General features: G+C 36.7%; 1 protein-coding gene and 1 long non-coding RNA gene across 2 annotated transcripts in view; one reads left to right on the top strand and one right to left on the bottom strand.

The window, feature by feature from the left end:
* Positions 1 to 5,623, bottom strand: part of LOC113633355 (uncharacterized) — a 91,727-nt gene extending 86,104 nt beyond the window's left edge. Inside the window, exon 1 of the long non-coding RNA XR_003438155.1 lies at positions 5,372 to 5,623. This is a non-coding gene — a long non-coding RNA (uncharacterized LOC113633355). The remainder of the gene's footprint in view (positions 1 to 5,371) is intronic.
* The window catches only part of RIF1 (replication timing regulatory factor 1), a 66,773-nt gene continuing 45,814 nt past the window's right edge, over positions 4,915 to 25,873 (top strand). Inside the window, exons 1-16 of the mRNA XM_027131384.1 lie at positions 4,915 to 5,022; positions 5,438 to 5,553; positions 6,295 to 6,373; positions 8,403 to 8,499; positions 9,606 to 9,733; positions 9,827 to 9,921; positions 10,791 to 10,980; positions 12,715 to 12,807; positions 15,039 to 15,177; positions 17,400 to 17,551; positions 20,188 to 20,305; positions 21,190 to 21,354; positions 21,841 to 21,951; positions 22,625 to 22,687; positions 22,953 to 23,053; positions 24,552 to 24,638. Of these exons, the coding sequence (XP_026987185.1) occupies positions 5,450 to 5,553; positions 6,295 to 6,373; positions 8,403 to 8,499; positions 9,606 to 9,733; positions 9,827 to 9,921; positions 10,791 to 10,980; positions 12,715 to 12,807; positions 15,039 to 15,177; positions 17,400 to 17,551; positions 20,188 to 20,305; positions 21,190 to 21,354; positions 21,841 to 21,951; positions 22,625 to 22,687; positions 22,953 to 23,053; positions 24,552 to 24,638 (1,722 nt within the window). The 5' untranslated portion in view covers positions 4,915 to 5,022; positions 5,438 to 5,449. The remainder of the gene's footprint in view (positions 5,023 to 5,437; positions 5,554 to 6,294; positions 6,374 to 8,402; positions 8,500 to 9,605; positions 9,734 to 9,826; positions 9,922 to 10,790; positions 10,981 to 12,714; positions 12,808 to 15,038; positions 15,178 to 17,399; positions 17,552 to 20,187; positions 20,306 to 21,189; positions 21,355 to 21,840; positions 21,952 to 22,624; positions 22,688 to 22,952; positions 23,054 to 24,551; positions 24,639 to 25,873) is intronic.

Below are 25,873 nucleotides of genomic sequence, written 5' to 3'. Positions count from 1 at the left end.
CTGAGAGGTATAGACCAGATATTTGCATATAGAGAAGATTTCCGGTGATTCTGATGCAATGATCTTGGAACCACACTTTGAGAAATATAACATTAAATTATTGCTGGTGGACTGTAGTCTCATACTTTTAATGTGGGCTAGGAAACCCATTTCAGTGAAAAAGTGGTGTTTTTTTTGGAGGGGATGGGAAGTATTCATGGTTTTATAACATGTTGTTTTACTTAAACCTGAGAAACCAATGTTTCTATGGCTAACATTTTCTGAATATTTATAGTATGTACACACTCATTGTTTAAGCAGTTTCCATGAATTGATATTAACTTACATATACCTCACAAGCCCATGAGGCAAGTACAATTACTCTCATTTTGCAGCAAAGGAAACTGAGGCACAGAGGTTGAGTGGCTTGCCAGTCACACAGCTAAGAAGTTGTAGGGTCAGGATTCAAACCTTAGCAATCAGCCTCTGTTATACTATGTTGCCCCTCTCTTTTCATTTTAACTTGAAGGGGCTCAATTTTCTCATCCGAAAAGGAGTTGGCTTGGTCCTAAATGGTAGGAGCTCTGCACAGCTCACTGGAAAGCGTGTAACTATATGTACAGATAAAGCCTTTGGTCTGTTAAAGGATTAAAAGCACCTCTTAGTTAATACAATTGTATAATTTTGTGGAGTAGGTCTGAATGCAAAGGTAGTAGATTTCGTGAGGGTCCTGGGGGATGTTATTAGCTATATATTTTTATTGTATCTGAACTAATGATGGGATGAAATAATCCTTAAAAAATTTTTCTTTTACCATCTATTAACTGCTGAAAAGTCCATCATGGGATCTTTTAGCAACACAGGACTAAAAAGCTAAAACAATCTCAAAGACTGCCTTTCTTTAAATGAATCCAGTGAAATAGTTATCATGTTGGGTAATGTTTCAAATGTCTCTCAGAACCCTCATACCCCACAATTTTTAAATGACAAACTTTAAACTAGCTCATGTATTTCAGAAAAAAAAAAAGAAACCATGTGATTTTTCAATTAATGTAATGTATTCATGTATTCATGTAATAAACACCAATTAAATACCTACTATGTGCCAGCATTTGTGCTAGGCACTAGGTAATAATATTTATCATTTACTGGACTTTGATGTTGGTGTTTTTCTTCTCATCTTACTGATGAAGACACGGCAAAGTTAAGCATTTTGGGGGCAGATCTTAAGTTGCACAGTGGCAAAGCAGTATTTCAATCCTCACCAATTTGACTCCAAAACTAGGTGCACTGCATTAACTTTAGTAATTTGGATTACAGATGGATACTTTATTTTACTAAATGATTAACTATAGTAAATAGTGAGTTTTCATAGGACCCTTTATATTGAATTTTTCTTACAATGTTCAAGAATAAATCTACCAATGAAAACCATACCCCACAGGGCAGAGCTCATTAAATGTTGATGAATGAATGCAGCTTAAATAGATTAGTTTTGGGTTACACATGACTACAGTAAAGTTCCCTAGTTTACTCTTTAAGCTTCACATTGCTTATTTGTAAATCCAGGAAAAGTACTTCATCTTAGAACCATTGTGAGGAATAAATGAGATCATCTATTAAAACATCTAGCACTCAGTAAAAACAGTTAAAAAAAAAGCAATATTATAATCCTGAAATTATATGTTTAGGCCATAAACTGGGATCCTAGTTGGACAGATCTAAGAATTATGAGGTAAGAAGAATTATTAGGACCACTGGGGCAAGTAGGAGAAAGGAGTCGTTGATAGATATGAGATTATATGCTTGATCTTTGTTGAAAAATGTGTGATTAAAGACAAGAATGGGGAAATTAGGCAGGAATATGCGACTGAGGTTGCAAAACTTTTCATCCTGAGGGAGATGTTCTGAGGAGAAACAAAGATATAGGATTGGGAGAGGCAAAGCAGATAGATATTAGTTGAGTGAATATATGAAAGGATGGATGAATTAATTCATGGACAAATCAACAAATTAACTCAAAATATTCATTGAGTGTCAGGTAGTACAAATTTATTGCTCAGTGGGAGCAGGTCCATGATGGTGGCTTCAGAATTCCTATAAAAGAGAAGCTTGGGAGTAGCAATCTGGTTGGAAGGGTGTCTGGAGAAGGGTCTAGGTGGTGAATGAGATTTGTCTAGACTTTATAATCTCTTAGTACCTTAGATCAGAAAATACTAAAGAACAGGGAAGGGGCCCTGATTGAGATAATGGCTGGAACTAATTTCCCTCAGGCTAACCCTCAACTCTGCCACTGCAAATGCACAAAACCAAATCAATGGGCTACTCACTTTAACAGGTCTATGTACAAAGCACTATGTCAGCATGGAGGCAAAAACATTTAATTCTCCATTGGGACAGAGTAGATGAGGGAAGGATTTCATTAAAAGGTGTGATTTTAGTTGACTCATTTATCACACTTGAAAAATCGACTTAATATTCTAAACACAAGGAACAACATAGACCTTCAAAGACATAGAAAAGTTAGAGATCCTGGCAGACTGTTCAGAACCTGGCTTAAGTGGGGGTCAGGCTGGAGGTGAAGCAGTGGCCCAATAATAATAGGCTTGCATGTTATGCCAAGAGTTTTGAAATTCATCCTGTTTGATGGGAACTGCTAAAGAATCTCAGGCATGGGAGTGACAATGATAAAATATTACATAACATTTTAGGAAGATCACTGTTCTACACATTTGAAAGAGGAGCAAGATGACCACCCCAACCTCTTCTCTATAAATGAGAAATTCGAAAAAAAAAAAAAAAAGAATAGAACAAAGGCCCTATACACAAGGAATTTACATTCCAGTGGGGAGAGGCAGACAATAAAAAATAGATATACGATGTAATATCAGATTGTGATAAGTGCTAGAAAGAAGAGTAAAGACGGGTAAGGCACACAAGGATTGAGTGGAGGTACTTGTCTAAAGGCAAACAATGTTCTTTCCACTTATCTCGTAGCTACCATAAAAAATAATAGGGTTTCAAGATCCTCTCTCACTTTCCAACACAACAGCTCCACTATACTGAAATCTCAATGTTGCAAACTTCTCCATGTATTTTATTCATTGTCTAATAACCTCTTTACCTTCTTAAGTATTGTCTTGCCAAAGTCAAGCAAATTCCCCTCCAAAGGTTAAAGAACTTGTTATCAGGCTGAACTAAAAAGCTGTGTCTGCCATTACTTCTACAGTGTCTCTACACCTCACCCAGACACAGCTTTTCACCATTTCTTGAGTCTTTAATTTCCAGAGGTAGGCTCTGGAAAAACAAAAACAAAAACTTGCAGGTCTCCTTTCCATCTCTTCCTTCATCTTTTTATTTGATACATGTTCTGTGTTGAGTGCTTGGTTTCGCAGACATTTTGCTAGATGCAGATAACACAGAGGCGGGCAAACCACAGCCTGAATTCTGGAACTGTGTGGATAAGCAGTTGTACTGTGTGTGGATAAGTAGAGGCTCAAGCCAGGTGCCTGGAACCTGTGAAGCCAGAGTGGAAGGAACAGTTGCTGTTGGGCCTTAAATGCTTGGTTTAAAGTTGATACAATTCTGTGTGCTGTGGAAATTGCTCAGAGGTCTATAAAAAGGTAAGAATTGACTTTCATTAAGGGTATACTGTATTATTTCATTAAGGGTATACTGTATTATTTCATTAAGGGTATACTGTATGTATTATTTTCTTCTGACAATTTCAAAGGACTTTTACAGGCCATTTAGGAGGGGATTATTCAGCGTTCCTATTCACTTTGTTGTCTTCACTCAGAGTCATGCACATTAGATACTGAAAAAAACATAACAGCGTAATTTTGGTCCTAATACTTTCGTTATCGCTCGCTTGCTTTACTTGTCATTTGCCACGAACTTCATTAGCACCGCGTGTTAGGCCCACGGGCGGCAAGTGCATTTTGAGAGGTGCAAGGTTTTATCTGCCTAAAAGTCCAGTGCCCTCCAATCTAATTGGACAAGATTCAATCTGTATCTTTCCGTATTAACCATAATCAGACTTTCATAGAGTAAATAGTTATCGCAATCATTGTTATGAATTAAGTCACACGTATACAACTAATGGAAAACTTGTTCCCTATGAGTACTCAATTTCCAATTCGTTCAAAACACCAGAAATTTTATACAAATCTTTTCGTGTATTTTCTGCATTAAAGTTCTCTGAAAAACAAACAACAACAAAAAACAAAACGGGTATACTGTAGTTTCTCCAAGTGTTAACTGTTAGCCAAGTCCCACCCTTCAACACCTGAGGCCAATTAAAAGAATGCAGATCCTAAACCTACGGAATCACAATGTCTAAGGGCGGGGCCCAGAAGCCAGCAGTTTAATCATGAATATCCCCAGGTCATTGTTATGTATACTTAGAACTTGAGAGCCTCTGGACTCTCCAAACTTTTTTCAGTTAGCTTTCACCTGAACCTGAAGTAGGTACTATTATCATCCCTATTTTACAGAGGAGGAAGTTGAGGCATAAAAAGGTTGACTAACTTGCTAAGGTCACACGGAACTAGGGTTGGAATCTAGACCAATCTAAACGCAGCTCTTAAACATCACAGTACAGTTATCTCCTGTTGCTAAATGATTTGTTGCTAATACTTCAAGAAGTACTGGACTTGCAGTTTGAAGACGCACTAAATTTAGTCTGGTAAACTTGGGCGATTCACTTACATTTTGAATTTCAAGTCCCTCGCGGGTTAAATACGGGCCAAAACACCCCCACCTGCAAGGTGACCTGAGGGGCAGGGCGGGGCAGCAGGCAGGGAAGAGAGGCGATCGATGACTCCGGCGCGCCGCTGCCTGTTGGATTGGCTCGAGCCTCTCCCGCCAGGCCTGTCCTACTCCCGCGCGCTCCGGGGCCCGCCCCCGCCGCCATCTTGGTCTAGGAGGGAGCGGGCCGCACGCGTGAGTAAACAGCCGGAGCCGGGAAAGTCGAGGTCGGGTTGCGTCCGGGTGCTGCAGGGCAGCAGCGGAGAGGACGCAGGCCTATCTTCGTACGTGGGGGTGAATATCGGGGTCACAGTGATAGGCGGCGGGGAACCGTCAGCCTGGCGCAACCTCCGCCCCCTCGCGGTGAGACGCCTCGCTCCCCGGGCTTCTCCCGCCGCCGCGCCGGTCTCCTCCCGCTGTTGAAAGCTGCCCGGGAAACTGGTGGCGGGAGCGGGCCTTGGGCGGAGCGCGGCGTGGGCCTGGGAGCGTGTTGCGGCGCGCAGGCGGAGGTTCGGAGCTTGGGTTTGTGCGCGAGGGGCCCGGGGCGTGGACGCGGTGGCTCTGGGAGGGCGGGGGCGGGCGCGCGGGGCTGGGTCCCGGACTCACGCGGAGCCGGGCGCGCGGGGCTGGGGCCTGGACTCACGCGGGGCCGTCGCGGAGCTGTTTCCATCGGTCACTGGATTGTCTCCTCTTCCGGTCCGGGCTTCAGGGAGGGGCCGACATGACGGCCCCGGGCCACAGCCCCTTCGTGCCGCTGTTGGAGACTTTGGAAGACCCTTTCGCCTCCCATGGAGAGCAGACCGACGCTTACCTGACTCTGACCAGGTGAGGCCTGCTGGGGGTATGGGGTGGGGCACCCTGGCGGGTCTTGGGGAGGAGATAGTCCGGGTGGGGCACGCGAAGCGAGTTTGTGTATTCTGGAAGTCTGGCAGCTGCGGGGACGCCGGGGTGCGGTGTGCTAGGTGACGTTCCCGGCTGCGGGTGCTGCTGCCCTTAAGGTGCAAGTTTTGAATGAGGAAGCCTGCACGTGTGTCTTGCAAGCGAAGGGTTAAGAAAAGTTTGGTTGGAAGGGAGCGTGCTGGAGTAATGGTTTTTCAGCGTGAGCCACCTGTGTTTCGGGACAGTGGGGGAACCCACAATTGGTTTTTTAATAGAGAGCAGTAAACCGAGTTCTCTTTTAATCGCAAATGCTTCCCACGTTTTTTTTTTCCCCTGCAGACCATGTTTTTCTGAGTTAAATGTAGTTTGGAAATTGCAAGGAAAGGGTAACAACTGGTACAAAGCTTTAAAGATTTAGTAAGTTTCTTAGTTTTTAACTAGGGGTAGATTTCCCTGTTCCCTCTTCACATAGGGAAGCTGTCAAAACCTGTGTACAGTGTGGATGCACAAGTTATTCTGAGGGTTTCTTCGTATTTGTATTCTTATATGTTCTTAAGCATCTTAAGCACTGGGTCAATTAATTTGCCCGTGTTCTAACAATGTTTAAAAAGATTATGCAGGTATTTCATAGTTCATTTTTTGTGTCTGCTGTTTGCATAAATTTGTGTTCTTTCTGCTTTTCTGAAGTCGTATGACTGGAGAAGATGGAAAAGAAATCATTATAGAAATTGAGAAGAAACTTCCTCAGCTATTCAGAGTTTTAAAGGTATGTATGTATATTTGTTGTAAATAGTTTTTACTTTGTGGGGAAAACAGGTTTTGCCAATTAATTCAAAAACTTTGAGTCTAAAATGAAATAACAGCAGGGTTATTATAGTACTATTTGAGGACTTACAGTGTATCAGGTGCTGTATCAGGTGCTATCTTAATTATCTTGTTTTCTCTCACTTAATCCTCCCTGCACCAGTGAGGCTAGTCTTTAATCCCCACTTTGCAGAAGATATTAGTTTCATGTGCCTAAAGTCGGCCGTGGCCACTTGAATCCAAAACTTGCACTCTTAATAGGAAAGCAGTGATCAGAGATTATTTAATCTGTTTTTTTTTCTCCTTTTGTAGCAATGTACTTTTAAATAAAATGAATCTGTTGTTTTGTCATGGGTCTACTTGCGTGGGTAACATTCATTTTTTTATCTTCACTCACGCTTAGTTTTTGCCACTCTTGCTTAGTTAAAAAACCGCTTATGGTTATCTTGTTTGCTTGTTTATAGGGAGGTTGTGTAGTTTAACATCAAACTGAGGACCTGTACTCTTGTCACTTGAGTATACTGTGTCTTTGTGACTTGACTTTCCTTAACACGTAACTTAATTTCTTTGTTTTTAGAATAAAGAGGTTGAACTAAATCTCCAAAGTCCCTTTGAGTTCTTATTTTTGTGACCCTGTTTTTGTGCTTTTAAACGGAAGTATTCTGTCAAGATGTTCATTATACATTTTACCATGATTTCGGGCCAAATGTTGAGGCATTGGGGGTACTACCATGCCTACTCTTAAATATTCCTGTTATAGTCATCAGTGGTTTTTGTTCACGTAAGCAAGAACTTTATTGTGTAGTAGGTCAAGACTTGTTAATAGTATAAACAATATTAATGGTATTATTTATTGTCCCATTTTTCTTCATTGTCATTTTCCACATTCTTGTAGTGTATTTGTTGTGATGAAGACATGCATAATGTATTTGGTATTTGAAAGCATGTAGGATCAGAAACTCATTTGTATGCGTTTTGAGTCAAGTTGCATTGTTTGTAAATAGGGTTTGTAACTAAAATGCCTAATTATTTAGAAGCATGTGGGTGGTTAATAGGAAAATCAAAAGTTGATCACACACATATTAGCTACTATCTAGGAGATATAGTAGTAGCTCTCATCGTCTTAAGTGTTTAAGACTTTGTATCTCAGGGTGTAGTATTTTGGATGTTTGGTTTGATTAATTATGAAAGGGGTGCTCCAAGGAAGTGTCTCTTCTTATATTTGACTACTAACATTTACCATTCTTCTCTGTCAAGAGTAGCAGATAGTCGAGGATTCCTTGGATATTGGATTCAGAGAAATGGGGGGATTTGAAGATAAATCACTTTGGAATGGGAAATGGTACCAAGAATGCAGGGTTACAAGTAAATGTAGGGTTGGGGCAAGACTCCCTTGGACAGGTTTGGGATTTTATAACTTTTACATACAGAATATGCATTGGGCTTTGAATTCCAGATGGTTATGGACTCAAATTCTCCTGTCTGTGAAGTATTGAGATAATGTTTAAAGGTCCTAGCTAAATAATGTTTAAAGGTCCTAGCACTTTAGCTACTTAGTAAATGTTACATTCCAGCTCCTTCCCTCTCTGTTAGAGGTGTTGCTCCACTCCATAGCTAATATGTCAGCTTTTGCCTTTGAGTCTTGCTTTCTTTTTGTGGAAGGGTTTTGCTCCTACTCTTTGTTTCCTGTCTAGTGTCTTCAGCATCTTCCATTTGTTAGCTTTTTTTTTTTTTTTTTGCTTTCAGATGTGTGGAGATATTCTTTTCCTTTTAAGAAAAATATTCTTTATTTAGCTGATCTCTACCTAGTTTCCTTCTTTCTTTGCCAAGGTGTATCCATGGCCTCCTGATCTTAATCCTTTTTAATCTGCTCTCAAAGATCAGTTGATTGTTGGAATTAAAATGTAATTTTGTTTTTAATCAACTTTTGCTGTCTAAAAATTAATTTACAGTTGTACTTGTTTGTAACAAATGTTATTTTGTTTTCGAAGACTCACATTGCCAGTCAAAACTCAGAGCTCAGTAGTGCTGCGCTGCAGGCCTTGGGGTTTTGCTTATATAATCCGAAAATTACCTCTGGATTATCAGGTAAATTTATTGTGATATAGTATTTTTAGAGTTTATAGTTTGATACTGTTAAAAGTACTGTTACCTCTCTATTAGTTTCATAACCTGTAGTTTAGGATTTGCTTCTGAGAAAGTGTTTAGGTTATATCATTGTTGGAAGGTTTCTTTTCCTTAGATGTAGTTCTGACTTTGTTACCATAAGGTTTGCTGTAAAAGAAAATAAAATAAGCCTATTTAAAAATAATTGTTGCAAAAACTGAACCTTGTCCTTTATAAAAACACACCTGCTTTGGAAGTTTATAATTAGATGGAATTAATTTTGGAAGTTAGATGGTCATTTATTTTACACAAGCATGTGTTAAGGAACATGCTGTAATTTGAAAAGTTCTTTCACCTAGTGGTAAATGAGATAATTTGGAGCTAAAAGTGGTAATGAAAGCACAGGATCTGATGCTTTTCTGAGTTTTCAAGCATCCTTGGCCCTCTGTATCCTTGGATGCAGAACCCACGGATGTGGAAGGCATAAGGGACATGAGCATCTCTTGGATTTTGATATTCCTGAGAGGGGATCCTAGAACCAGTTTCCCATGGATATCAGGGGAGGATTGTGATCTTAATTATCGTTCTGTAAGTAGCTTGTCATGGTAAAGGAAACCTGGGAGGTGATCTTTAGAGAGAGGAAATTAGGAATAGGGATTAAGGATATCAGAAAGTTGTTACCATCTTTTTTTTCCTGAGGAAAAAGTTTCTGCTTTTTTTATATATAGAAATGTTAGCAATCTAAAGTAGGAGTTGTTCATTTTGGACCAGAGATAAAGGATTCATAATGTCTTGCCAAAAATTGACTTGTATGTTCATACCTAATAATAAGACCTTATAGAAATATTTTAGTTGAAAAATATCTGATTTAGAGGCTACTATCTGTTTTCTCTGAGAATACCTTCCCTCTGACCTGAGTTTTGTGTTTTGGGAAGAAGTTTGATATCAGCATTGGTTCTCTGGTCCTTTTCTCTGGATATGCATTTAACTTTTTGACACTGAAGGGAACAGGATTTTTCTCTGTTTTTCTGTTAGAGATTTTAAAGGATGTAAATGATTCCACATAATTAAAACTGCTTATTTTTCAGAGACAAATATTCAAGAACTGCTTTCAAAACTGAATGATATTGTTAAGAATTCAGATAAAAATGTACGTACTAGGGCACTTTGGGTGATATCCAAACAGACGTTTCCCACTGAAGTTGTTGGCAAAGTAGTGAGTATAGTTTTTGTATATGTCTTCTTAACCACATGCCAGTTAAAAACTTCAGACTTACTCGATTTGTATTTATTTGGTTCTGTCTTTCAGGTATCGAGTATAATTGATTCATTAGAAATAGTCTTTAATAGAGGAGAGATGCATTCTGCTGTTGTGGATTATGAAGCATTAAATGTCATCATAAGGTATGAGTTTGTATGCTATGGAATTTAGAAGAACAGTTTCAGTAAATTTAGAATTTACTTTAAGGAGTAGTCTTATGGGACTTGAATTTGAGTTAAATATTAAAAGAAGGAAATGTCTTCTAGACTAAAAGCAAGTAACAGGAAGAAGGAAGTAGATGTGCATAAGTTACTAGGTTTCTTTATTTTTACTGAGACAGTCCTTAAAATACAGCCTTGGTTCTGCTGCTGCTGCTAACACACTTCTGGTTTTAAAAATTATTTCTGTTAAAGCTTTTGCAAGAGTTTAAAAAATAATACAGACTTTTACGTGAGCTGTAACAGGCATTTAGGAAAGCATTAAATAATTCCTAGCAGCAGATGAGGGGAACAGGAAAATCCCGTCTTCTTCCTACACATCCTTGCTTTTCATAATGGATGTGCTGACAGCATGAACCGTTGATATGCTTTGCCTTAACTTGTTTTTCATTCTTTGAAAGTTTTCTTTAGTTGTTGAGCTCTAAGTTTTAACTACTTAGTGTTCTGATGCCCTGATAGATGTTCACAGTGTATCATGGTTCTTTGCTGTCCTGTCTTATAAGAATATTGAACTTAATTCTGTAAAAATAATTAGTATTTACATTTTTTTAATCTGCAGGAAAGATGATACGTTCTCCTTATTTGAAAAGTTTATTAAAATAATAGGGAAGTCTACAAATTAGCAATTAAAAATTAGATCTATTTTTGTGTGTGTATATATGTGTATATAGTATTGTAAAACAGTTGGACCATACTATGCATATTTCTGCATACTTGTGTACTGTATATTTTCCTGGTACTTTAGACGTAAAAGGTGAGGTCAAACTAATTTAGTCATTGATTTCTCTACACAGGCTAATTGAACAAGCCCCAATTCAAATGGGAGAAGAGTCAATTAGATGGGCAAAATTGGTCATACCATTAGTGGTTCATTCGGCCCAAAAGGTACATTTGCGGGGAGCTACTGCTCTAGAGATGGGAATGCCGTTGTTACTTCAGAAACAACAAGAAATAGCATCTATCACAGAGCAGCTTATGACTACCGTAAGTAATACTTGAAGGATTTTTTGGATACTGCATTGTAAGGTTTTGCACCAAGCTGAGGGCTCATATTGTTGTAATTGCTCTGTGATCTAGGAAGTTCCTCTTTGAATTAATACAAAGAATTGTTTAAGTTAATGTAGTCACACTGATCCTATATTATAGTAAGGAAGGGAGCTGTCTATTCAGTGTTATTACAATCCAGGCATTTTACCCCATCCCCAACGAATGGTGATTGCAAGAAATTGCATTTTTGGAAAAGGGAGAACATTAACTGATTCATCGCTATCTGGATTGATATAGCATAATCCCAGTAGATACAAATTTAATGCACACAAGTGCATCTAGTGTGTACAGTTTCCTAAAGTTATTACTTACCCCAGGTTTTAGGTTTTTCAACCTTTCTCATATTTATTGAGCACCTGTTATATACTGGACATTGTTTTACGTACTGTGTGTATAGCAGTGAACAAAAGCAACTTGTGGAGCTTATTTTCTAGTGGGAGAGATAATAAAGTATATAGTATATTTAGTAAAGAGCATTAATGGAAAACAGCAAGGACTGGATGGAAAGTGCCATCGGAGAGGAAGGGTGAGGTGGTCAGGGAAGGAAAAAGAATAGGTTATTTGAAAGGTGATTTGAAGGCGATATAGGAGTTAGCTACCTGAATAATATGCAGTAAGGAGGCAGGAGGAACCATGAGCGCAAAAGGCCTTGCTCTGATATGAGTACTTGGTTGTGTTCAGCGAACACTGGGCAGTAGGATAGAGCGATGAGGATGAGAGGAGGAGGAGATGATACCAGAAACAGGGCCAAATCACATAGGACCTCGGGGGCCATTGTAAGGCATTTGGTTTTTACTCTGGGTTATATTGAAAACCGTATTTGAAGCTTTTGAGTCTACAAGTGGTATGCATACTTTGGTTTTAAAGGGATCAGTTTGCGTTGAGGAAAAAAAACTCTACGTAGGAGCAGGGAGACTAGTTGGGAGACATTACAGTAATCCAGGAGGTGGTGGAGATGTCCAGGTTCTAAAACCTGGGGTTTTGTTTATTTTTTAAAATTCAGGATGCCTCATGGTAAGGTTTGGAGTCTAAAAGTGACGCCAGTGTCTTTGTAAGTTTTTTTAATTGATAAATTTATTTCTTAAGAGCGTATACAGTCAACTCTTGAACAACTTGAGTTTAATCCTTGTATAATTCATAGTCGGCCCTGTGTAGTCATGGTTCCTCTGCATCCTTGGATTCAACCAACCACGGACTGTGCAGTACTGTAGTATTTACTACTGAAAAATATCTGAGTATAAGTAGAACGCACAGTTAAAATTCACATTGTCCAGGGGTCCACTGTATAAAATTCTTAATAAATTTGAACTTAAATTTTCTCAGATGTGTTACCCATGAAGCTATTAATTTTTAAAGATAGAGTGAGTGGTTAAAGCATTATCATTTGAACTCTAATGATAAGCAAGCTGAAGTTTTTAGGGGAAAGTATATTGGTAGGGAAAAAAACTGTTGATGGATGGAAGAATGGCCAGATATGTGATACGACAAACATAGTAAAATGTTAGTGGTATTTATACTTGGATATTTACTGAAAAACTCCATCAGCTTTGCTATATATGTGAAAGTTTTCCTGATAAAATCTGGGAAAAGTTACTTTGCTGAGATCAATTTAATACTGCATTCTTTTTCTTTCCAAGAGTCTTTGGTAAATATTTTTGCTTTGGTTTTTAGAAATTACTTTCGGAACTCCAGAAGCTATTTATGAGTAAAAATGAGACTTACGTGTTAAAATTATGGCCTTTGTTTGTCAAACTGCTTGGGAAGGTAAGTACAGTTAATGAACAGTTTTTACATGCCAGACCCTTTAATTTCTTAACTTTCCATAGTACAGTTGATCCTCATTATTCATGCATGCCGTATATGAAAATTACTAAAATTTATTTGTTAACCCAACATCAGTATTTGTGCTGCTTTTGCAGTCAATTGTAGGCACGTGTAGTGGCAAAAAATTTGAGTCCTGCAGCATGCATGTTACCACCTGAGGTTGAGCAAGGTTACGTTCTGCCTTTTTGCTTCAATTCTTAATGTCCTTTAAACAAATGTCCATTTCATGATCCATTTAATGCCACATTTTTCACGTTTCATGCTTTTTCTTGGTGATTTCAGTTTTAAATGGCCCCAAAATGTAGTGCTGAAGTGCTGTCTGTGGTTGCTAAGCAGCGGAAGGCTATGATGTGCCTTAAGGGGGAAATACATGTGCTAGATAGACTGTTCAGGTGTGAGTTACAGTGCTGTCCGCTGTGAGTTCAATGTTAGTGAATCAACAAGATGTCTTTAAACCAAAACAAACATAAAACAAGGTTGTGTGTCAAATGGTCGATGAAAATGTGATCAGAGGCTTGCAGGAACCTAACCCTGCATTTTCCCTACAAGCCATGGCTCAGTATTTGCTAATACAGTGTCAAGGCAACTTTATAGAACATAACTATGGTGAATAATGAGAATCAACTGTATGTTCTATCTTTAAGCCAGGTTTTTTTGAGGGGGTGGAGTTGTGATTTTCTTTATTGTGGTAAATAAACATAACATTTATCATAATCATCCTAAGTATACAGTTCAGTGGCACTAAAAGCATTTACAGTTGTGTAAACATCACCAGTGTCTACACCCAGAACTTTTTCATCATCCCCAACAAAAACTATACATGTTACATAAACATTGACTCCCTCTGCCCCTCCCTCTGCAGCCTCTCATAACCTCCATTCTGCTTTTTCTCTGGATTTGCTAATTCATAAATTTTGATCTTTGATCCATTTCGAGTTTATTTTAATATATGGTGTAAGGCAAGGGTCGGGTCCAGCTTCATTTTTTTGCATGTGGATACTCAATTTTCCAAATACCATTTGTTAAAAAGACTGTTTTTTGTTGAGTGGTCTTTGCACTCTTGTTGAAAATCAGTTGACAGTGTATGTGAGAGTATTTTTGGGATCTCTATTCCATTGGTCTGTTATGTTTCTCCTTATGCTATTACCATATGCTTTAATTACTGTACTGTTGCAGTAGGTTTGGAAGTCAAGGAAGTGAGTCTTCCAACTTTATAATTTTTTTTTCACAATTGTTTTGGCTATTTGGGGCTCTTTGCAATTCCATAATGAACTTTTGAAGATCAGCTTTTATTTTTCAGTGAAAAAGGCCTTTGGAATTTTGATAGAGATTGTGTGGAATTTGTAGATTGCTTTGGGTAGTATTGACATTTTAATGATATTAAATCTTCCTATTCATGAACACCGGATGGTTTTCCATTTATTTAGGCCTTTTCAAATATACTGTGTAGGTTTTAGTTTAAAAGTCTTTCACCTCTGATTAGATTTATTTCTAAGTGTTTAACTCTTTTAGGTGCTATTGTAAATGGAATTGCTTTCCTGATTTCCTTTTTAGATCACTCATTGCTGTTGTATAGAACCACAACTGATTTTTGTGTGTTGGTCTTGTACTCTGCAACATTGCTGAAATGATTTTATTGGCTCTAGTAGCTTTCTTGTGGATTTTTGTGAATTTCTAAGCCAGTTGTTTTTGTTACATTTATATTCTGTTCAGATTATGTGTGGACTACAGTCACTTATGACTATTAAAGTTCTTTTTGTGTATTTTTTCTTGGGATGCATTGTTTACTTGTCATTTATCCATCTTTTACTTAACTGTTTTTCCTGCCTGTTTCAGTGTATTTGAAAAGATTATTAGTTTGAATTTCTTATTTTTCTTTAATATTGATTTTTTCATATGAATACTTTTTTTAATATGTTGGTAAAATTTTGGATTTATCACATTTCTGATATTCTCTAACGTTTTAGAAATGTGTATTATGCATTACCTATTTCATGGAGCTTTATATTTTGTGATGCAGAATTTTGCATACAAAATTCAGTACTTTAAAAAGTTTAAATTCCTTAGATTTTACATAGTTAACACTGGGTGAGTTAGATAAATGAATGATGATAGTGCCTATATATTGTTTCAGGCAGGTAAGTAACTTCTTAATGATTCTTCTTTTTTAGACCTTGCATCGAAGTGGGAGTTTCATCAATTCTCTATTACAGCTAGAAGAACTGGGATTTCGTAGTGGAGCACCCATGATTAAAAAAATAGCTTTTATTGCTTGGAAGAGTTTAATAGATAATTTTGCTTTAAATCCAGGTAAGTAATATTTAAAAATTCGATTTTTTATGGCTTAAGATGAAAAACAAAGCTCTTCTGATATTTTTGGGGGGGCGCTTTATATCGAATATTTACCTATCATTGAATATTATTTTAGGGGAATAAACTTGTGGCTAAAAGTAGAATTCAAAGGCCAGGCATTATTGAAAATCACAGATATAAAGTTTATTTTACACTATTTCAAAAACTGAACAAAGTGACAGATGCTGTTTGTGGCTTTCTTAGTGAATTCCAGCACTTAGTTGAGCATTTTACATACTTCTTATTTAATCATCACAGTAGACCTTAGATGGTAAGCATTATCGCTATTTTCAGAAGATTAAGTAGTTCATCAAAGGTCACACAGCCAATAGATGATAGCAAACAATTTTGATTGCTATGGAATCAAAGTATCAGAGACAGAGGAACTTTTTTTCAGGATCTTTAGAACAGCGCCTGATAGTGGGCTAACATTAATATGTAGAAGTGATTCCTTTTGATGTGCCTTACCCTTATCTTTTTATTGTTCACTGGAAGTGCTTAATATATGTACGTGCGAAAGTATTTCGCCCAAAAGTGGGTCAGTATGAGTACCTACTTAACTGGGTAGTTAATCTTAGGTATAATTGATAGTTTACAAGATCTGCTAAATAGTGTTGATTTCATCCTATGTTTTCCCTTGCCAAAGACCATTAATCCCTTTTAAAATGTGTTTTGTAAATAACTATTTGCATTAACTACAACTACTTTTATTGAAAATATTGCCAGACACAGATTTTAATTGGAAATGTCACCTTTTTTTGGTTATTGTTTATGAACCTCAGTGTGAGGTATCCAGGATTAAATCTGGTGGAATTATGTATAGTTGTGTTAAAGCGTAAAATAGGAGTGACTTAAAGAAGGTAAATAAAATGCTGTCTCATTTGAAGTAAGTCAAGAGCTAGAGAGTCTATGACTGGTATTATGGATCCAGGAAGTCATTAAGGAATCAGATGCCTGTCTTTTTCTGTTGTCATCTTCAGTATGCCTTAATTGCAGACTACAGGAAGGAGGGGAAGGCAGAAGGGGCAAAAATGAGCTTCTTTGCAGCTGAGTCAGCCATCTGTAAACAACATTTCAGAAATTCCATATACAGTTCCACTTAAAAATCTCATTGGGAGAATGGCTAAATGGGAAACTAGATAAAGTAGTCAAAGAGTAGATACCCATCACTGTTCTGAGTGAAAGCAGATCTTGTAACTAAAAGAGAATGGGGTATTGCACAGCAGTTGTTGGTGTTCTCCTCCTCTCATAGATAGGAATTCAGAAAGGATTAGAGGATTTGTTTCCACAGTGGTCTGACTTCATTTTCTTATAAAAATGTTAATTGAAAGCTGAATGGCAGAATACTTGTTAGAAACATTGATCAATGTTATTCCACCAAATACATGACTTGACAGATGCTTCACAATCCTTTTCAAGTCTTTTTGATAAGTTGATTTAGCACAGACTGTATTATTTTATATATCCTCCCGTCACTGATGTAGTAAACACTTCAGGTATAAATATTTTGTTTAAAGTGTATTTAGTGTTTGTGTGGAATTTAAGCAATCTGATTATCGCTAATGTAGAGTAGAACTAAATCTAAATGAATATTTAGATTTCCAAAATCTCATTAATTGCACCAACAGTTAAAGTGTTTGATAAAATAAATTACTGGTAATGACAACTTTTTTTGAGGTAAAAATATACCTCTATTTTTTAATCTGTAAAATGGGGATAATGAGAATACTAAAGCAGCTTAGAAAGAGTTTCTCAACATTTTAGTTTATTAGGCTGGACAGTTTGTTGTGGAGAACTGCCCTGTGTGCTAGAGGAAGTTTAGCAGCATCCCTGGATGCAGCCCACTAGATACCAGTAGCAGTCTCCGTATCCCTGCCTCTCAGTTGTAACCAAAAATATTGCAGACATTGCCAAATGGTGGAAAAATCACCCCTGGCACACAGTATCTAATAAATATTAGTTATTATTTTTTAAAATAAGCCTTAAGTATTGTGACCTGGTCGTACTAAAGTTTGTCAAGATGAAAATTTTGGGTAGAACAGGAACAGCTGGTAATTAAAAAATTTTTTTTTAAATCTATTCTCTTGCTATAGTAGGCTGTTGCATACTATCATTCTTAAAGTTTAATCTTTACCTCTTTAATGTTTTTACCTGGGTGCTAATTTTTTTTTTTTTTTAAGAAATACTATGTAGTGCAAAAAGACTGAAGTTGTTAATGCAGCCTTTGAGTTCTATCCATGTGAGAACAGAAACTCTAGCGCTGACAAAACTAGAAGTCTGGTGGTATTTATTGATGAGACTAGGACCTCATCTTCCTGCTAATTTTGAACAGGTAACATTAAAGTGTTGATTACAATACTTTATGTGGTTTTTTTTAATTAATGTGTTCTTAGATTCTTACCAATTTAATCTTTCAGTGCTGTTTTTGCTGTGTTAGCAGAGCACGTTATATAAAAGATTTTTTCACCCAGACACAGAACTTGAGTTCATTTTCCTCAAAGGATACTCTCCAGTCATCTGAAATGGAGCATCTAAAACCTTTTTAATCAGTAACACGCAAATATTCTTACTCTAGAGGCATCATGAAAGATTTTTTTAAAGGAATTGCACATGACTTAGAATATAATTGAGAGTAGAGTCAGCATTACGTAATGAAATAGAAATCATGTGCTACACAGAGTTGGATCAATTCTAATTTTTTGTATCTCCTTTTTCCAGGCTACATAGTGATAACCAATCATTTAATCCCATTGTAGCTTTTCATTATTGTTACATGTGAGTTTTACAGATTCCTTTAGATTTTGATATCCTTGCTGCATTTAAACATGAAAGCTTAATCTTATTTTTGTTTAAGTAAAAAAGGGTAGTCCTGATAACTCCTTTTATCTTTTTTTGATTTATTTTTTATTGAAGTATAGTCAATTTACATGTTTTATTAGTTTCTGATGTACAGCAAAGTAATTCAGTTATATACATATATTCTTTTTCATATTTTCCATTATTTAGTACAGGATATTGAATATAGTTCCTTGTGCTATACAGTAGGACCTTGTTGTTTATCCTTTCTATATATAATAGTTTGCATCTGCTAATCCCAAACTCCCATTCTTTGTTGTCTTTTCGTTTTGTTTACGGTTTCCTTTATGGTACAGAAGCTTGTAAGTTTGATTAGCTCCCATTCGTTTATTTTTGCTTTTATTTCTGTTGCCTTGGGAGACTGACCTAAGAAAACATTGCTACAATTTATGTCAGAGAGTGTTTTGCCTATGTTCTCTTCTAGGAGTTTTATGGTGTCATGTCTTGTATGTAAGTCTTTAAATTATTTTGAGTTTATTTTTGTGTATGGTGTGAGGGAGTGTTATAACTTCATTGATTTACCTGTGGCTGTCCAACTTTTCCAACACCACTTGCTGAAGAGACTATCTTTTCTCCATTGTATATTCTTGACTCCTTTGTCGAAGATTAATTGACCATAAGTGTGGGTTTATTTCTGGACTCTGTATCCTGTTCCATTGATCTATATGTCTGTTTTTGTGCCAATACCATGCTGTTTTGATAACTTCGTAGCTTTGTAGTATAGTCTGAAGTCTGGGAGGGTTATGCCTCCTGCTTTGTTCTTTTTCCTCAGGATTGCTTTGGCAATTCTAGGTCTTTTATGGTTCCATATAAATTTTAAGATTATTCTAGTTCTGTAAAAAATGCCATGGGTAATTTAATAGGGATCCCACTAAATCTGTAGATTGCTTTGGGTAGTATGGCCACTTTAACAATATTAGTTCTTTCAATCCAAGGGCATGGGATATCTTTCCATTTCTTTAAATCATCATTAATGTTTTATAGCTCTTGGCATATAGGACTTTTACCTCCTTGGTTAGGTTTATTCCTAAGTTTTTGGGGTTTTTTTAACTTTTTTATTTTATATTGGAGTATAGTTGATTAACAATGTTGTGATAGTTTCAGGTGTACAACAAGTATTTTATTTTTTGATGTGATTTTAAAAGGGTTTTTTTTTTTACTTTCTGATGTTTCAATGTTAGTGTAAAGAAATGCAACAGATTTCTGTATGTCATTCTTGTATCCTGCGTACCTTGCTGTTTATCAGTTCTTCCTCAAGTATTGGATTTTTTTTAGCAAGTTCTCTTTAAATTTTTAATTGCTTAATACATTGAAGTTTTTAAACTTGATAGAGCATGAACTGATTAAACTTGGGCATTGATTGTAACTTGTAACTGGGGTCATAATTTTTTCAAATTCTACCATTTTAAGTTCCTAGTAGGCTGATCTTACCCAGTTGTCCCACCCATTCCTTGGCATAATCTACTCATTAGCTACATTTGACAGGTATTGGAATGATCTTAGAAATAAGCTTGGAGTTGTCTTAGTTCATATTTTCTTAAGGTGTTTTTTAAAATGTTTAAAATGGTCTACCAATAGCATTAAAACTCATGTAGATGTTATTTGTAAAAGCTGTAAAAGCTATTTATGTGTATAATTTTCCATCTGGAATGTAGAGTTGAAATTTATAGATAGTACAAATTTAGGGCAAATATATTTGTAATAAAAATTTTCACTTTTCCAAGTTTCAGTTTTTACCCTCTGCATCAAAAAGGCCAATAAAATTTCAACATATCAAAACAATTGAGATCGCTTCTTAAGGATATTTAACTGCAAGACTTTTTTTTTTTTTTTGCGGTACGCGGGCCTCTCACTGTTGTGGCCTCTCCCGTTGCAGAGCACAGGCTCCGGACGCGCAGGCCCAGCGGCCATGGCTCAAGGGCCCAGCCGCTCCGTGGCATGTGGGATCTTCCCGGACTGGGGCACGAACCCATGTCCCCTGCATCGGCAGGCGGACTCTCAACCACTGCGCCACCAGGGAAGCCGCTATGCAAGACTTTAAAAAAATAGGACAGTTATACATATTTACAGATTCAGTTCCCTCCACCTCTTTCTCTTTTTAAACCCCAATAGGTCTGTGTGCCTCTGATTCAAAGCACAATAAGCATTGATTCTAATGCTTCACCTCAAGGCAGTTCATCTCGTGTAGCTACTTCTCCAGCTTTAAATCCTGCGACCCCTGTACACAAAGGTAAGAGATAGACCTACTTGGGGTTTTTTTCCTTTATTTTTACAAAAAGGCTTTGAATCAAGTCTTTGCTCCATGTAATGCACATAATTTTGGCTGCCTTGTCACAAAATCGTTTTGTTCGTTTTCTGTATGTGTTACTGTGTTACTGTGTACTGCTGTCATTGTATTGTAGTTGGATAAGATCAACTTTTTTCCACTACATTATATGAAGTGCATTACAGACTCTTAATGTTTGTTTCAGAATTAGAATATTAGAGTTATAATTTAAAATGTCAGATCTTAACAGATGTAAGGAATGTGGCTTAGTATGTATATCAGTGAAAGAAAATTATTTGCTGTTCCTTTTTTTTTTTTTTTTTTTTGCGGTACATGGGCCTCTCACCGTTGTGGCCTCTCCCGTTGCGGAGCACAGGCTCCAGACGTGCAGGCTCAGCGGCCATGGCTCATGGGCCCAGCCGCTCCGCGGCATGTGGGATCTTCCCGGACTGGGGCACGAACCCGTGTCCCGTGCATCGGCAGGCGGACTCTCAACCACTGCGCCACCAGGGAAGCCCTGCTGTTCCTATTTTACGTTAACTTTTCTGAGTCAAATTTTTATATTTTAAGTTTTAGGAATGCCTGCATATTAATGTTAAGGTATGGATTAATGTCTGAGAATTCATTTAAATGGTGTGTGACACTAGTCTTGTTCTTAACCTAGTAAGATTAGTATTTAATTAGGAACTCTGTTGTGGGCTTTAAACAAAAACTCTTCAACTTTTATTGAAAAACAAATTATTTACTTTTAAAAGTACATTGCATTGAAATGAAGTAAACAAAATATATTTATTTGGGTAACTAATTCAATCGTACATAACTTAGCAATTTTGTTTGTTTGTTTAAAGGTGCTTCTCCGTATGGAACTCCCCGGATGAACTTGAGTTCAAATTTTGGTGGAATGGCCACAATCCCCTCTATACAAGTTTTGGGGCTTGAAATGTTGCTTCATTTTTTGTTGGGTCCAGAAGTCTTGAGTTTTGCTAAGCAAAACAAACTTATGCTGAGCTTAGGTATTTAATTGTTTTTAAAATCATTTCAATTACTAACACAGTTCAGAACGCCGTACTTTGGGGTGAGGAAAGAGATTTTATATATCTTCTTTTTTATAAATTTATTTATTTATTTTTGGCTGCATTTGGTCTTCATTGCTGCGTGTGGGTTTTCTCTAGTTAACGGCGAGTGGGGCTACTCTTCCTTGTGGTGCGCGGGCTGCTCATTGCGGTGGCTTCCATTGTTGCGGAGCACGGGCTCTAGGCGCACAGGCTTCAGTAGTTGTGGCTGAGCGCGGGCTTATTTGCTCGGCATGTGGGATCTTCTGGGACCAGGGCTCGAACCCGTGTCCCCTGCATTGGCAGGCAGATTCTTAACCACTGTGCCACCAGGGAAGTCCCTAAATCTTTTTCATAGAAAACGTATCAGACCACCTAACATTTTACATCGAGAAATTTATTTCATAAAGCTTTGGTTTTGCATAATTGTCTTTTTTTCTCTTTTAGAGCGACTTGAACATCCGTTAATCAGCAGCTCTTCTTTTTTTTCCAAACATGCAAATACATTTATCACTGCTGTTCGTGATAGCTTTGTTGCAATTAGAAAAGATGCTTCTGGTAAATGTTTGAGAAGATTTTTATTATTTAAACCTGTGTTTAAAAAGAAAAAATAGTAAATGTTTATATAGTGCCACCTGCTTCCAGATTGTGCTGCAGGAGCTTTACATATAATTCATTGAATCCTCACAGCAACCTTCTGTGTTAGCCTATTTTGCCGATAAGGGATTGTGTTGTACTGAGAAGTAAATAACTTTTGCAAAGTTACATAGTAAGTGATGGAGCTATGATTGATACCTAGGCTCTGTGATTTTAGTATCTACACCTAAACTCCTGTGTTCTAAAGCCTATCAAGTAATGATGACAGGTTTTAAAAATTAAATAGTTTGCTATTGGATTGGTTGGAAAATTTTTTTCTAGTGGCTTTCAGGTATCCTTCTCAGTCTTTAATCCTTGTCTCAAAAGTGAAAGGTTTTCAATACAGAAAATACAGTCGATGAAAAAAAAAGAATTACCCTGAGTATGTTAACAGTCCTTTTGAAAAATATTTCTTTAAACAAAAATGAGGTGAATAGTGTATTGTAAACTGATTACAAGGTTGACTATTACAAGGAGAATTATATTTTAAATTTTTAAGTATTGCTCAATTTATTTCTGTAGTATAAGCTTGAAAGGGAGAGCTTTTGTAGTCATATCTATTTCATTCTAAAGTACCTTTTATTTTGTTTGGCAGATGCAATTGTCAATGCTATTTGGAAGGAGCTAGTTAGCTTGGTGAAGTCAGTTATTGAATCTGGTAAGCACTATAATGATCAAAAGATTTTTATAGCACTCAGTGAATTGTTTGGCTTTCATATATAAAATTAATTTTAAAATCCTTTTTTGAAGTATCTTATCTTCCAGACTTTACCTTTAAACAAAGCACTTTATTTAGTAAGAAAAAACAAAAAAATTACTTTTTAATAGCTCTCTGAGTATATATTTTTACTCCTGAAAAGACTGTATTTTCACCCCTAAAAATACATGTTTAGAACTGTACCCCTCCTTTTCCTTTTTGATAGGTAACAAAAAAGAGAGACCAGGTTCTGAAGTTTTGACTCTTCTATTAAAATCTTTGGAAAGCATAGTGAAGTCAGAAGTATTTCCTGTATTGAAAACACTGGTAAGTATAAGACCTATATGTGCTGGAATTTTAAAACCATATTCTGAAATTGAATTTTATATTGAAGGTACTACCACAGATCAGGATTTGGGAAAATATTTTATATCAAGTACTTATCAGCCATTTGGCCCTTTAGTAAATGCTGTTCCATTGACTAAATAGAGTCATTTGAAACCTTCTTAATAAAGTAAATGATGACATTGGCAACTATAGAAATCTTCCAGTGTCATAGGAAAAAGAATAGGCCGTACAGAGAAAATGGGATAAGGGGCATTAAACTTAACTGAAGAAACTCGGATGAACACTAATTTTGTGACAAGATTGCTGGGTTCCACTGATTGTTAGTGTATACATTTAAAAAAATATCTGGTGATAGTCTTGGAGAGCTTTTGCATTTTAAATATGTCCTACATAGTAGGGAAAAAGCGAATTGGATATACTTTTTGTAATAGTGAGTTTCCCAAAATAAACTGCAGATGGAACAAACTATACCCGTAGGTAGATTCTGAGTGATTCCTTTATGTGCCATGACAACCATATCTACTGTGGCAGTAGAGGATAGTGGTTAATAGCAAGGGCTCTGGTACAGACTAGGTTGAACCTCAGCCCAGCTATTAACTGAATGAACTTAGACACTCTGTCTACTCTTGTCTCTCTGTAAAGAAGAGATGTAGTAGTAGTTCATAATTAAATGAGTTGATAAATGCAGAGCATTATGGGGCTGGAACAAAATAAATGTGTCAATGAATGCTAATTATTATTGTTAGTGTCTGTTCAAATGAGAATACGTGAAAGCTTATTTTCACCAACAGTTACTTTTGTCATGTTATTCACTTATGTTATATAATTCAGGTTAATACCAGTATAATAATATTTTTGGATGGCAGTTTGCTAATCTCTGTCACATTTGAGAGGCGTGTCTTAGATACAGCTTCTAGTTAGCAGTTCTTTAAAATACTTGCTTCTGGCACTATTGAGTACATAATTGATTGCAGAATTTCTTTTTGTAGTATAAAAAATGAAAATAGCCTCAAGGACCATTAATTTTTAAAAAGTTTGAACAAACTGCACATTTGTTTATCAGTTAAGGATGTGTCTACATAGACTGATGTGAAAACTCTGTAACACAGTCAGGTGAAGAAAATTAGTTCCAGAGTATCTTACAGTACAATATCATTAATGGTATAAAACAGGTATAAGACAGCTAGCCCTAGGAAGTTATGTTTCTCTCTGTATTTACATATATGGAAATTTAGGTCTAAAAAATAAACTCCAAACTGGTAACATTGATTATTCCTGGAGATAAGAAAGGACTTCATCATTTTATTATTTATATTTCTGTATTTGAACATTTTAAGCTAATGAGAATGTATTTACATTAATGAACGAACATTACTTGTAATAAATTGTTAAAAATATAGTTAATACTATATGATTTTTACTAAGTAAGGTACTACTTTTATGGCTAATGTACAGTAAAACCTTTTGTCTTTCTTAGGTTCTCATGGAAATTACAATTAAAGGACTTCCTCAGAAAGTATTAGGTTCTCCAGCATATCAGGTTGCTAATATGGATATTCTTAATGCAAGTATCTTAAATGTAATGATACTAAATTAGCTAATAAAAAGATCCATGGTATTTTTTTTCATAAGGTAGTGAAACTTAGATTGCAAAGTTCCAAGAGAATTGAATTTGAATACGCTGATTATGTTAAAGGAAAAAATGATAGACAAAGTACAGGCGTACCTCAGATATACTGCAGGTTCAGTTCCAGACCGGTGCCAAGAAAGTGAATATCACAGTAAAGAAAGTCACATGAAATTTTTCGTTTCCCAATGCATGTGAAAGTTAATGTTTACACTATACTGTAGTCTGTTAAGTGTGAGTAAATAGCATTATTCCTTAAAAAAAACAAAACAGAAAACCATACCTTAATTTAAAAGTACTTTATTGCTAAACAGATGCTACCTATCATCTGAGCCTTCAGTGGTCATCTTTTTACTGCTGGAGTGTCTTGTCTCCATATTGACGGCTGCTGACTGATCAAGGTGGTGGTTGCTGAAGGCTGGGGTGGCTGTGGGAATTTCTTAAAATAAGACAACAGTGACGTTTGCTGTGATTGATTCTTCCTTTCACAAATGATTTCTCTGTAGCTTGTAATGCTGTTGGATAGCGTTTTACCCACAGTAGAACTTCTTTCAGAATTAGTTAGCCCTCTCAAACCCTACTGCTGCTTTATCAACTAAATTTATGTAATATTCTAAATCCTGTTGTCGCTTTAGCAGTCTTCAACATCTTCACCAGGAGTAGATTCCATCTTAAGAAACCACTTTCTTAGCTTATCCATAAGAAGCAACTGCACATCTGTTGAAGTTTTATCATAAGATTGCAGCAATTCTTTCACATCTTCAGGCTCCAATCCTAATTCCAGTTCTTTGCAGTTTCTGCCACATCTGTAGTTATTTCCTCCACTGAAGTCTTAAACCCCTCTAAGTCATTCAGGAAGGTTGGAATCAACTTCTTCCAAACTCCTGTTTATGTTGATATTTTGACCTCTTCCCATGAATCATGCATGTTCTTCACGGCATCTAGAATGATGAGTCCTTTCCATAAGGTTTTCAGTTTACTTTGCCCAGGTCTATCAGAGGAATCACTCTTTATGGCAACTATAACCTTATGAAATGTATTTCTTTTTCTTTTCTTTTATTTATTTTATTTTATCTTATTTTATGTATGCGGGCCTCTCACTGTTGTGGCCTCTCCTGTTGCAGAGCACAGGCTCTGGACGTGCAGGCTCAGAGGCCATGGCTCACGGGCCC

The sequence above is a fragment of the Aethalodelphis obliquidens genome, unplaced genomic scaffold, assembly GCF_003676395.1.
Source record: "Aethalodelphis obliquidens isolate GAN/ISIS:26980383/991018 unplaced genomic scaffold, ASM367639v1 scaffold2, whole genome shotgun sequence".
Lineage (NCBI taxonomy): Eukaryota > Metazoa > Chordata > Mammalia > Artiodactyla > Delphinidae > Aethalodelphis > Aethalodelphis obliquidens.
Note: the sequence above shows the minus strand (reverse complement) of the source record. Positions and strands in the feature narration are given on the sequence as shown.